Here is a 12,706-nt window from a genome sequence, read left to right on the forward strand (position 1 = left end):
GTCTACGAGCAAATAATGTAATCCAAACAAAATGGAAATTTCATATTGAACAGGTGCAAAATAGATATTATGATTATTAATAGCCCTTTCTGTTCATTGTCTATTTCTTAGTTGCCCTCAGCTAGGTTTTACAGAGACATGACCACCTGGATAGGTTTTGCTTCTGAATTTATGTGCAAATTTTCTAAAAATTCTTTGCTAACTTAAAGGAAGCTAGCAAAACATGTCTTTACACTGCAAGATTGTTAAAACATAAAAATGTTTATAGGAAGAAAGAAAGAAAACTTTTCCCACATGTTAAAACAGAATGTGCAAAATGGCAATCAAAAGAGGCATTTTACAAAATGCTGTGGCCATGCAGAAGTGAGGAATTTGAATTAAGATTGACATTTCCTAATGCTAGGAGTTAGGAGTACGCTAAATAACACAAAGGTTCCATATTTGACATTTCCTAACAGGAGTACGCTAAATAACACAAAGGTTCCTATAATGCTTTTTGTCCATATTTGTTCATTTATAGTATAACATGAAAGCTTTGAAAACAATGTTTTAACTAAACAATGTGAAATTAATCTGACTTATTAGTGTCTAGTATGATTAGATTAGTGGGAATTGTCCTGCAGTCCTGAACAGAAGGCCTCCCCAACCCAGTAGTTTCGAAGTGTTTTTGCCAGCTAAGAAGTTTTGAGTATCAGAGCAGTATAATCCTTTTGATTTGCAAGCTGTTCAAAACTGGGTGAGAAGTCATGAAAAAAAAAGCAATACGTGAGTTAACCAGAAAATTACTGATGGATGCACCTGTCAAGAAAGATCTTAAAAGTTCGGTTGATCATAACCCACAAGGATTAACGTAAGTGCTTTGAGTAGAAAGCTCTTTAGCAAAATGAGACCTAAGTATATACAATTGTCAGAAGCCAAAGTATAACAGCTTGAAATCAGAAATAGGGTCCAAATTCTTTTATTAAGTAAATCTGTTTAAACCTTGAAACTAGTGATCAAGGATCATATTGCATCACTGAAAATTTTCAGGTCAAAATCCTTATCTGCTTGCAGTATATAGGGAATTTTTATATAGTTGTTGGAAGCATGACAAGAGATTTCTGTAAGAAAATCTGTGATCTGTTTCCTGCATAGCTCATCACAAGGGCTTCATTAAAGTGTCTGTGACTTTCAGTGTCACAAAGCAGCGCCCTAAAGAACCTGCACCAGCAGAAACCTTGCTGTATATGGATAATACTAAATGAGCAAAACACTGTAATGGCAAAGTTTGGTTTACTTATCAGGACTATTGTTGTTCAAGCTAGAGCTTTGCAGTGACAGCTATTCATGTTAGGAAGGCTGTATGCACATAATGTAATTATTCTGTTGTGCAGTGTTCTGGCATAGACATTGTCACAGCATTATGTGGGGAAGGTACTGTGGAAAAGTGGTGAAAACAGAAATTCCCTTCCTAATTACTCCAGGCAGGCTCAGAGCTGTGACAGGTGAGATCCTGAAAGTCCAAAGAGATAGGACACTTTCATCTGTAGACAGCCTGTCTTGTCCCTCCATGGAGGTTATTGTCCCCAAGACAGAGCTGGCAGAAGGGAAATGTTGGAGTGCACAGCCTAGCATCTTATTTCAGCACTCGAAGTGTTGAATGCTGACAACATACTTGTACTTCTTGTAGCTACTGCATAGTGACAGTGTGTGTCCCTGTCACACAGTCCCTGGTCACTGTTCTCATTCCAGCAAGAGAAAACTGCACAGTCCCAGGGCCTAGAAGCTGAAGGCATCTGTCACCATCATTACCATCATTACCATCAAAGCTTTTTAGCAACTTGTCCTCCATTTGAATCTGACATTTTAAGAGTAGTATTGCATTCCAGCAGCATTGCATATTTAGCTATGGTTTATTTGAAATGGCTTTTTGAATCTGGAAAATTCAAAGAAAGCTATTCCTTCAGTATTTCTACAGTGTTAGACAGCAAACTCGCTGTGTATACCATACCTACTAAGGTTTTTGTTGAATCATAATGTGTTTCATATTCCACACTGTAAATGCTAATATTTTCCTTGCTACTTCTTCCTTATCTGCTGCAGTTATGACTCAGAAGACAAGATCTCTATGCTCTTCCTGAGCTACAAGTTTTTTACCACCCTGACTTCAGTTTTCTGCCTTAACCTTATACAAATTTGAATTGGGGTATTTGAAAGAGTTGAGAACAAGTATCTTTCTTGCTCAGCTTTGAAAAAACAATTTTGCTATTTGTTTTTTTTTTTAATGATTACAGTGAGAAGAATTGTTCACAGATATGGGAAGCATTTAAAAATGCATTTGTTAACAAGGATCCTTGCAGCATTCTACCTAAGGATTATGAATTATTTATCAACCTCACATTCCACACGATTCCACCTAACAAGGTAATAATTTTTTATGTTTATAATAAATGTTTATGTTTATAATAATTTTTTATGTTTTTTATGTTTATACAACAGATTTTACGTGACACAGTTCAAGATTGACAAGTCATTCTGTAACTGATTTGTGAGTCACTCTTTTTGACCAGTCTGTAGTTTATAAACCAGACTCTGTAGTTTATAAACTAGACTCAGACTTGATACCATGTTTCAATGTGTTTGGCTCCATTTATTTTGTGCAGTAGCTTCTCAGCAATGTCTCTCTTTTCATACTACAGAGATCCCCCCTTTTTCCCTGTTGGGCTGGGAGCTCTGCCATAGTCCCTGAACTTCCACTTCTGCTTTTCCTTAAGTTAGGTGCTCTGGCTGCAAATGCTGTGCCTGCTATCACCTTTTGCTTTTACTCCTCACAGCTAAGTCTCATGACAGTGCCATGTTAAACACTGACACACTGAACAAGCAAAAGCAGAAATGAGAGAGGACATTGTTCTGTGCCAGAGAACAGTAAAGGTTTGATGTGCTGGCAGTTGCAAAAACCGTGGAGGTGCAAAAGATGTGTTGTGCCTCTGGCACAATTATTCCTCATTTCTAAATGATACAAGCTAAACCAACAAATACTACTGTCAACATGGCTTAATTCATGAGGAGTTCTGCAAACACAGAAATAACATCTAGACATATGGGGTTTTTTTCACACCATAAGCCAACATAGCAATGTTGAGAGATTTCTGGTGACATATATCTGGTTTATAAATATCTTCCTTTTTTCTTCTTCCCCTAAATCTGTCTGCTGAGGCAGGCAAAGCTGGGCCTAACTATATTTAAAATGGGACTATGTCCCTTCTCATCAAACTACTACTGTTCCTCAAGTCACTTGTGATCAGAATTTACACCTCTGGAAAATTAAAAAACTTCATTCCTTTAAAGAGATAGCTAACATTTCTGGTTATTAGCTTGATTTTGAAAGAAATATCAAAAACATGTTTTCAACTGTTTTCAATACCCCCTAATCTCACTGTGTCCGCACCCAAGTGTTGGTACATTTCTTCTCTATGGTTTTTTTTCCTAGTCTCTTTTCTGGGAAAATAATCAGCTACTAGTCCTTAGCTTTGCTGCCAGAGGACGTCGCTACATGTCTGTGGGTGATACTCTCTTTGGCTTCCTTGGAGATTTTCTGAACTGGTGTGGGCAGGCAGACAGCCCTGGTAAGACAATGAGGGCTATGTTAAACGTTTATCTGTAAAACCATAATGGAGACCAACTGCTGTATCCTGGAGAAACTAAATTTGCTCTTACCCCATGAAAAATCAGGGATAGCTTCACTGTCTTGTTCTCTCTTGTATCATGTGAATATTTAACACTGCAGTCAGGGGAGCACACAGCGAAATCTAAATGGTCCTGCAGTGGGGATAAACCTCTCTTCAGTCTTCTGAACCTGGAGCTCCCTGCATCCCAGGAACAGAGTTAGAGCCATTTCAGCCAAATTACTGAATCCTCAGAATGTCACTGTTTGTGTAAACTACAAAGAATGGATAATTACTGAAAAAATACAACAGCTTTCAGTGCTATGTCAAACATAGTTTGTGGGTTCAGTGAGTAATGCACAAATATATTTAGTTGCTTGCTAAAGTCAATTTTATAGCCATTATCTATAGATTATCTATATATTACTCTAATAGTACAAATCACATGCCTTCCTACAGGCCTGGACTATGAATCCTGCCCTACCATGGCGGAATGTGAAAACAACGCGGTGGATTCTTTCTGGAGGATTGCCTCAGTCACTGTAAATATTTTATTAGTGCTGACTTCATACATCTGTGAGTGTGTCCAGGGTGGTTCAGGAAAACATTGCTAGTTCACAGCAGATTTAAACCTGTAACTCTACTGGATTATTCCCCCTGATACAAATACACTGTTTTAGACTAGTGTCTTGGTTTGGGAAGACAGGAGTCTGCTAAGGAAGGCAGGAGCCTCCCGTGAAATGGAGAATGTAAACCCTCCCCACCCCTCCGAATTGCTATAATTTTAAATTAAGGGGCTCTCAGGCAAAAATATGGGAGCAGGAAATAACAGTTCTTTAATAGGGAAGAAAACAAAGAATAAAATAAACAATGCAGTCCACTAGAACAACATGGACAGAGTCAGAACCCAACCTGACACCCTCTTGGTCAGGGTGTTGGTCCGATTGAAGATGTGGCTGCAGTCCTCTGAAGTATCAGATGTGGTTCTGTTGGAGCAAGGAGGATCTGTAGAGAAGGATGTAGTCTTCCTCTGGAGATCCAGTGGAGGAAAAGGTAGCTGCTGTTCCTCTGGTGAATCCCGTGGAGAGAAGCTCTGGTGGAGTTTCAGAATCTCAGAGTACATCGGGGTAGCAATGCTTGGCTCCTCCCTCTGGGCAGAGCATCTCACAATGGGATGTTATAGTTCTTATCAGTCATGCACTGATATTCAATAGTCTGTTATCAGCAGAGATCCCCTCCCGAGGGAGGTGTGAATGTGGTCACTCAAAGAGAGAGAGAAGGCAAACTGCTCACTTGACAAGGTAATCAGCCATACAGATGGTAATGGAAAACATCTTGCATGCAATCTTCAACAACTAGCTGCAAGCGTTTTAGCAAGGAGAACTTAACATTCACCTTAGCTAGATAATGTGTTAAAATTCTGGTAGCTTTGTTAATAAAAACCATATACTAAGCACAGTAAGCACACTGACTGTCTACTGATTACAGGTCCTCATTTGACAGCCTTGCTGAAACCATTTACTTACATATCAAACTCAACAGAGAATGCCAAAATGCTTTCTTCTTGTGCTGAAGAATACTTATAAATGTGAGAAAATAGCTTGAGAAAAATAATTGAATTAAACCATGGCCTGTTTGGTTCCTATCCTTTTCGCTTCAGTGACCTGCTAGCTAGTCTAGTATTATTTTTGCAGTTCTGATAGTCTTCATGGTAAAATTCTTTCCTTGGTTACTGTTGTTTGTAATAATGTTACGTGACAAATCTGTGAGGTCTGAAAAGCATTGTTATCTATTGCAGTATGCAAAGCACAGCTCTGGAGTGATACAGGTCTTGCTGAATGGTTCTGCAGAGGGAGGAGCTTATCCACAGCCAGGGTAAGAGAACTGACTGATTCTGTCTGGAGTCTGTGTAGTGTGATTTTCTGTGTAGAGTTTGGATGACTACAAAAAAGAAAAGTCAACCAATTATTTGGGTCTTCTGCTGCACAAAGCATGGGAAGTGCAGCTGAAAGAACCTGTTGCATCAAAGGCTGCTGAGTTGTGGGGACAGCTGTTAATTGTCCCTAGCTGAAGGATTAATACATACTGGATGGGAGCAATCCTTTCAACTCCTGCATTTTACAAACTGCTGTGGCAATCATGGTGAATGCTCTAAAGGCTGCCCTAGAGTCAGCCAATATACTGTGGCAAAATGTGTATGTCTTCAAAAAGGTGAGTGTTAATGAAATTTCTCTTCAGAGACATGTCCAAATAGAGGATATTGTTACAAGGCATGTAGCTTTTGTCAGGCCTACCAGCAAACTTGGTAAATTCCAAAGGGAAAGTGTTTATTTCCCCATGACCAAGAATGGATGTAGTTTGAAGTCTATTATTGTTTGAGAAAACAAAAAAAATTTGTTGAGGAGGAGAATAGCAAAGATGAGCTTCTTTTTCTTCTTCTTAGTTCCTTTTATGTTAAGGACAGGTGTATTTTTCCTGATTCAGAGGTGTACCACCACGCAGAAGCTTATCTAAACTTGTATTCAGAATTTTTTTAAAAGTACACCCTTTAGAACTTTTACTATGTGTCTGTAGTGACTGCTTACCTGTGGTAAGAAATGCATCCTTCATTACCTCAGCTACCGTCCTGTCCAAAGCAGATCAAAAAATTACATCTTTTAAAAACCCATAGGAGAGAGTCTCCTCCTGTGTATTCATGAGGACTAAAGATAACCATTGAAAAGACAATTTTATCTCTGGATAGGAGAGAAAGAAGAACCATCTTTTCCAAAACACCTCCTAACTACTTACCTCTGTCCCCCAAAACATCCATCTCTGTACACAACTTTCAGCTAATCACAAAGATTTAAACAGTTTTCTTGGGTTGGTCAGATGATCAGCTGGGGTCAAATCTTCTGCAGATGGTAGTACCTGCCTGCAGGCCAATACCCAGAATCTATTCTAGATTAATATTTTAGAAATTGATTCCTTATTTCTGTTAATTTACAAATTCCTTATTTCAAAAAACATCTCTCACACACATTAATTCCACCAGCTCCCTGGGTTGCCAGCCTGGTGATATTTTAGCCAGTGAAATCACCCCTGGAACTCAGCCTGCCAAGGAGAAAACAAAGCCAGTCACTGCATCTGTTTTCTTTGCTCTGTATCTTCTGGTCCATTTAGGACTGAATTTGTTTAAGAGATCATGTTTAAAAAAAGCTGGAAGTTGAATATTAATAGCAGAAATTAATCTGAAAGATCTGCCTGTCTTCCTGACCATCTCTCTGGTCTGTTTTCAAGTATTTCAAAGCCCCTTTCAAAGTTTATTCAGTTTTAAAGTTTGCACACTTAAATCACCATTAAGTCACCTGAGATCATTTCAGTAAAGACTTATTTTTCATTTCATAGCAAAATAACTTCGCTCATTCACACAGTATGAATTTAGTTGGCATATTTCTTTAATAATAGAAGCCAGTTCAAAAATTGGTTCTGCTGAAGTCAGTTGTACATTGTTCCTCCATGGTTTCTGACACCTCTAGTTAAAGATTTCTCCAAATTTGGGAGCAAGCTTCTTTTTTTTCTGGTAATAGCCTATGCATGACTGAGTAAATGAGTTGGAGCCTTTATATTTTTTGTTATATTTTCACTATGTGTTGGACAGGCTTAGACACCTTGGACAGAAAGGCAAACGTGCTGTTGCTGCTGCTGGTCTCTGGTCAGCTACCACCATGCCAGACTGGACCTGAGAAAGCAGCTCTTGCTATCTGTCCTCCTGTTCCACTTCTCCAGAAATTTGAAATAATTTGCTGACTTCATGAGCCACCAGCCACTGGCAAGCAGCACATGTCCTGTGCTTGCATGGCAGAGCCTGAAGGCCTGGGAGGACAGACCCACATTGTCACTGCTGGTCCCACCCAGGAAGTGGCAGCTGATGGTCCCTTCTTCTCTGTGGAGGTCTCAGAACATTGAAATGGGCTCAGAGACACTATGGTGCTGATATAGACATTTAAGAAGACACATGGTAGGCAAATAGCAAATTAGAGGAGAGACCTAGGCCCAGACTTGGACCAGGCATTCAGCCCTTACAAACTTTCTGAGTGAAAAAAAAAACCCTAAAAGATAGGAAATCATTACACTGTATCTTGCTAAAAGGGTTAGAAATCTATGGCTTTGAAATGCCAGCATCTCACAAAAAAAAATCAATCTAGAGACATTTAAATCAACCTTTGGATTTCATATCTTCTTAGATTAGATATTATGAGGAAGCATCAAAGGCTTTTTGATTTGTTTTTGCATTTTTAAAAGTTCATTCTTGTTCACTTTTAGGTGAATTCATTAATACAGAGGAGGAAAAGGGCTGTTTAATTTTCATGGTCTTTATAGTTCAATTTTTTTTCTTGAATCAGTTTTTTTGCAGATTATGAAATACCTAATTTCCAGAAAGACAAAATCTCACAAGTTGTCATTTGGGTTGTGGATGATATTGAAGGACCAGATAGGTAAGTTATGTCTTCAAAATTAAAATTAGTTTTTCCTTTTTGGACCTGTCTTTAAAATTTCACCTTATCTTTCTGTTTGGTTGTATTTGCATACTACTTAAAGTATTTTAGATGCTTTCATGAACACAGGAGACACAACCTGCCATTCTCAGAAAGTAGAGAAATACCAGAATTAGAAAAAATAAAAATAAAGTCTAATATTAGATCTGGAGACAACTCTTGGTTAGATGTGTGTGTGGATCTCAGACCCTGAATGAAGACAGAGCATGAACAGTTTTACTGTCAATCTGAATTTCAGATTAAGTGCTGATTAGTGATATTTCTTTCACCTTGCCATATGCATTCTTTCCATTTTCACCTATCTCAATGGTTTGAAAATCTGTAGAAGCAGGCAAATACCAACTCTGGCTCTTTTTCTCTCAATAATTAATGCAGTAATAAAATGTAGGCTTTAAAAGTGTCTAATTTTGCTAATTTTGGTAATTTAAATAAAGTAAACAAGTAAGAAACAACTATAACAAAACTGATCAGTCCTAACAGTTTGTGCGGTCTGTTGTGTATTTTACCACAGTGCTGTGGGGGTCTACATAACATAGTTCAGATTAGCATTTTTCAGCCCATCTCTAAATCAAAGAATCACACCCTCTGTGAGGGAAAAAACATACAGCTAATCTTTGCAAAAATTGCCCTTTTTACAAAGAAAAGCTAAGACAAGCACTGAATCTTAGTTTATATTTCAGTAAATGGGTGCATGGGAGTAATTGTATATTTTTATTAATTGTTTTCTGCAATTACTTTGTTGGTCTCCATATGCTTTCTTTAGTCATGGGTATTTACTGACCAGCAGATAAGTAGCACTGGCCTTAATACTTTATGTTGGTGCAAGTTTAGAGGTCTCAGTAGGTTCTGTAAACTTTCTTATACTAATTGGACTACAAATTAAAAAGTCAGTGCAAGAAACAGGAGCTGTGTTTAGGATTGTTTCTGGGTTTTTTTCTCTCTGTATTTTTCTATTATTCAGTATTCAAGAGAGAGAACAAGCTTCTAACAAAAAGTATAATTCTCATTTATTATAACAAACTTATTCTGTAAAGACAGATAGCATCAACTTTATCACTACCTAAATAGTTGCCAAACAATATTATAAACAAAACACTATTTTACAAAATTATTTAGGTCTTTTTCTGTCTAGTCAAATATTAAACATGGGATTATTAGTGAATAGAATGTGAAAATGCTACACTGGCTGAAGCTAATCTTCCAGACTCTGTAAACTGTGAAAAGGATAAATTGTGAAACAAAAGTAATGTAAGAAAATGAAGCATAAAGAGCAATGTACACCATTCTTCTACTGGTGTTATGGAATACAGAAGAGGCAAAGTAATGGGAATTTACTTTACTAATTCCATCAAGTTCAGTGAAAAAAATTATATAACAAAAGATTTGCAATAATATTGAAATCCTTCCTCACAGAGATTCCTGTGGAACTAATAGTGTAAAGACATTAGAAACCAGGCTGAAAACTCTTGGATTTAATGTCACTTGCACTGACAATTACAAGTAAGTGAAAACCTTTTATTATTATGCTGTATTTGCAGAAGCACCTTATCTATTTTGATTCTTACTGTGCAATACTGAAGTGCCATTCATGTCATGTCTTCAGGAGGGACTGATATGTTGGAGGGATGATGTCACATTTTTCAGACTTGGCATTTTTTGGTTGTTAATTGAGCAAAACATTACATCTTACTGTATGATTGAGTGGAACATTGTACTTACTCAATGTCAGACACAGAAAATGGCCTCATGTACTTGGATTTAAAATCTAAACAATAATTAAAAACACTATTGAATGTCTCCAGAATTACCAGTTACTCACAATAGATTTCACAGCTCTAGTCATTCCCATTGATTGTAAGATAAATTTAATGAAGAGAAGATTTAAACATGATAGTACTGTGAATTTGTTTCATTTTTTCATTTTTTTTTTCTCAGTTGTCTGCCTGGAAGGTGCTAAATAAAATGGTATTTTCACAGGTCTGTAATGTTCTTACTCTGCCTGGATAATCCTGATCATTCTAAGTGTGCCCTTGCATCGTAAGTAAAAGAAGTTCAGCCTATCTCAGTGTCATTACAACTGAATAAATTAGGCAGAAGTCAACAGATCCCACCTCTACCACCTGTTATATATTCTCCATATGCAATATACAGTGGTCTTGAATGTGTTAGTTGCTGTGGATTGAATTAGCAGTTTCTATTCACAAATTGTGCACAGCTGTCTGTGAGCACCTGCTGTTCAAAATTAGGTGTTAATGGGTTCTCATTGATCACACAGTAACACTGTATATCATTGATGATGTGAAGTTTATACATATTACTCTTCTGATATAAAATCTATTACAAATTTGAAGTTGTTTTCATTAATATAATTTCTTGAATAATCAAAGTATAGATCAAATGGCAACAGGTCTAAAATACATTTCTCCAACTACTGGAATTTTCAGTTCTAAATTTTGAGGAAGTTTTCTTTTTATCTTCCATTTTGTGTGAGACTTAATCTCTATATTTTGATGTATTTACCTTGGGCCAGTGAGTTATCTACAAAGAATGCAGATTACATCCAAGATATAACTTCTTAATTAGCAAGCATTGCTCCCAAACTCCCTACTTATCTATATTATATGAGGAGCATTAAATTAATTTATTATGAATTTCAGTGAATTTACAGTAAAGATTACTGTTTTCAATTCTGACTATATTTCATAATCTATATGCTATGGCATGAGATCTATATGGTACACATGAGATATTTGAACATCTGAATGAGAACTTCCTCACTGTTTGGAATGTTGTAGAATATATCAATACATAAACACTGATTTGTGATTAAATTTTTTATGGATAATCCATGCTTTATTTCTTAGTGTCCTTTCTTCCCTATTCAAGCACATGCAAATTTTTGTTGGTTAATACCTGTGTGACGTTGCAATGACAACTTCTGCTGTGAAAGTCCTGATTTACTGTCCCTGGTTACGGCAGCAGAGGTGCAACTCCAGCTTGCCTGCCTCTGGGAGGGGCTGTAGTGCTTCATGCAGTACAGAAAAAGAGGTGGACAGCACCTTCTGTAACATATGCCCAGTTCTTGGTACACACAGAGAAAGGGAGTATTCCCTGTTCTTGCTGGTCACTGAAAACGTTTACTCACCTTGCAATGCAACATGTATTCCTGCATGCAATTTATATCTTAGCACCAGCATATAAATGGTATGAAAATGGTGGGTTTATGAATCCCACTGATAGCTCCAGACCTCTATAGGCAGTAGATCATAGAACAGAATTCATGTTAGGGCTTTGATTGGTTACAAAATGCCATTTTTAGATTAAAATAGGGTTTCCTTGTTCTGCAACTGAATGGTCACCCCAGGACAACATGTCAAATGAAAATACAGTTCTCCCCTTCAAAATAATAAGTGACAATATTAACAAACTGGAAGAAAGAGCACAGGACTTTGAAAAATACAATATTTTATTGAAGTCTTGACAGAAGATTTTTCTCCTCGCCCAGGTTTTAAATAATTTTCTTCAAAGTTTTGTGATGTGTGTGTGCTACTCAGCTGAGGAAGCCTGGATGAGAAGGTTTTTGGAAACCATTAACGTGTTTTTCCTTTCAGCTAAGGGTGAGCATGCAGTTCTGCAGTATTGCCACATGGCGTTTGCAGTGTGCAAGCAGGGGAACAGCCGCCCCTTCCCTCCCACCCTTGTCGGTACTCACATAATCCCTGGTGAACTTAAAACACCAGCTCACCCTCTCCTGGGGTAACTCCTGAGCAACTCAGCTGTTCTCATCCTCGTTAGGGAAAGTTTCCTTGCTTGTTTCCTTCATGAGCACTGTATTCCATCCTCTATGCATGACACTGTAATAAATTTGATTAATTTCTTATCTATCCCAAATCACAACAGAGCTTCCCAATCTGAATGCAAAACTATCATTTCCTCTCCCTGAAGTTTAAGTAATTTAAATGCTACAAGCCAATTAATACTTACATTCTTCCCAGAATCACTCAATTCTCTGCAGTAAATAACACCACCTCTATAGAAACTAGCTGCCTTTTCAGAACGAGCCTTAAGCAGACGCATATAAATGATTTGATGATTGATTACCTTCTTAGGCACGTTTGCTGTGCTCTCTGATGGTCCGTTCACTGGCTGGGGGCTGGTCAGTGGGTGTGTCACTAATTGGAGAGGGTGTCTGTTAGGGAAAGTTTCCTTTGCAGAGCAGGTGCTCTCTGTTCATACTTCCACAGTAAACAGTGGGACAGGCAGGCAGGGGCTCATGCATCCCCTTTCACCAGGGCTGGTTGCTGTTACAAGGCTGATAGCTTCCCTCTCAACCTCCAGAGAATAATGTCCTGAGCCCAAAAACATCAGAGTTGGACAAGTGACTTTTTATGTCACCACAACTCCTGTTACATGGGCATAGCAAAGGAGAGAGCTGGGTCAGGGTAGCAGAGGGATGGCCCAGGAGGTGCTGTAATGTACCTGGGGCTTCTTGCCTGGTGGTGGTGCCCCTTACCTCCTCTCCAG

The 12,706-nt window shown here is 38.0% G+C and overlaps 1 protein-coding gene across 1 annotated transcript in view; it reads left to right on the forward strand.

Moving 5' to 3' along the window:
• LOC102032481 (ADP-ribosyl cyclase/cyclic ADP-ribose hydrolase 2) overlaps positions 1-12,706 on the forward strand; it is a 16,430-nt gene that overhangs the window by 1,941 nt on the left and 1,783 nt on the right. The window contains exons 2-8 of the mRNA XM_005415418.2: positions 2,274-2,403; positions 3,470-3,605; positions 4,104-4,186; positions 5,443-5,519; positions 8,030-8,122; positions 9,596-9,682; positions 10,160-10,219. Coding sequence (XP_005415475.1) covers positions 2,274-2,403; positions 3,470-3,605; positions 4,104-4,186; positions 5,443-5,519; positions 8,030-8,122; positions 9,596-9,682; positions 10,160-10,219 — 666 coding nt within the window. The remainder of the gene's footprint in view (positions 1-2,273; positions 2,404-3,469; positions 3,606-4,103; positions 4,187-5,442; positions 5,520-8,029; positions 8,123-9,595; positions 9,683-10,159; positions 10,220-12,706) is intronic.

This window comes from Geospiza fortis, unplaced genomic scaffold (genome assembly GCF_000277835.1).
Source record: "Geospiza fortis unplaced genomic scaffold, GeoFor_1.0 scaffold40, whole genome shotgun sequence".
Lineage (NCBI taxonomy): Eukaryota > Metazoa > Chordata > Aves > Passeriformes > Thraupidae > Geospiza > Geospiza fortis.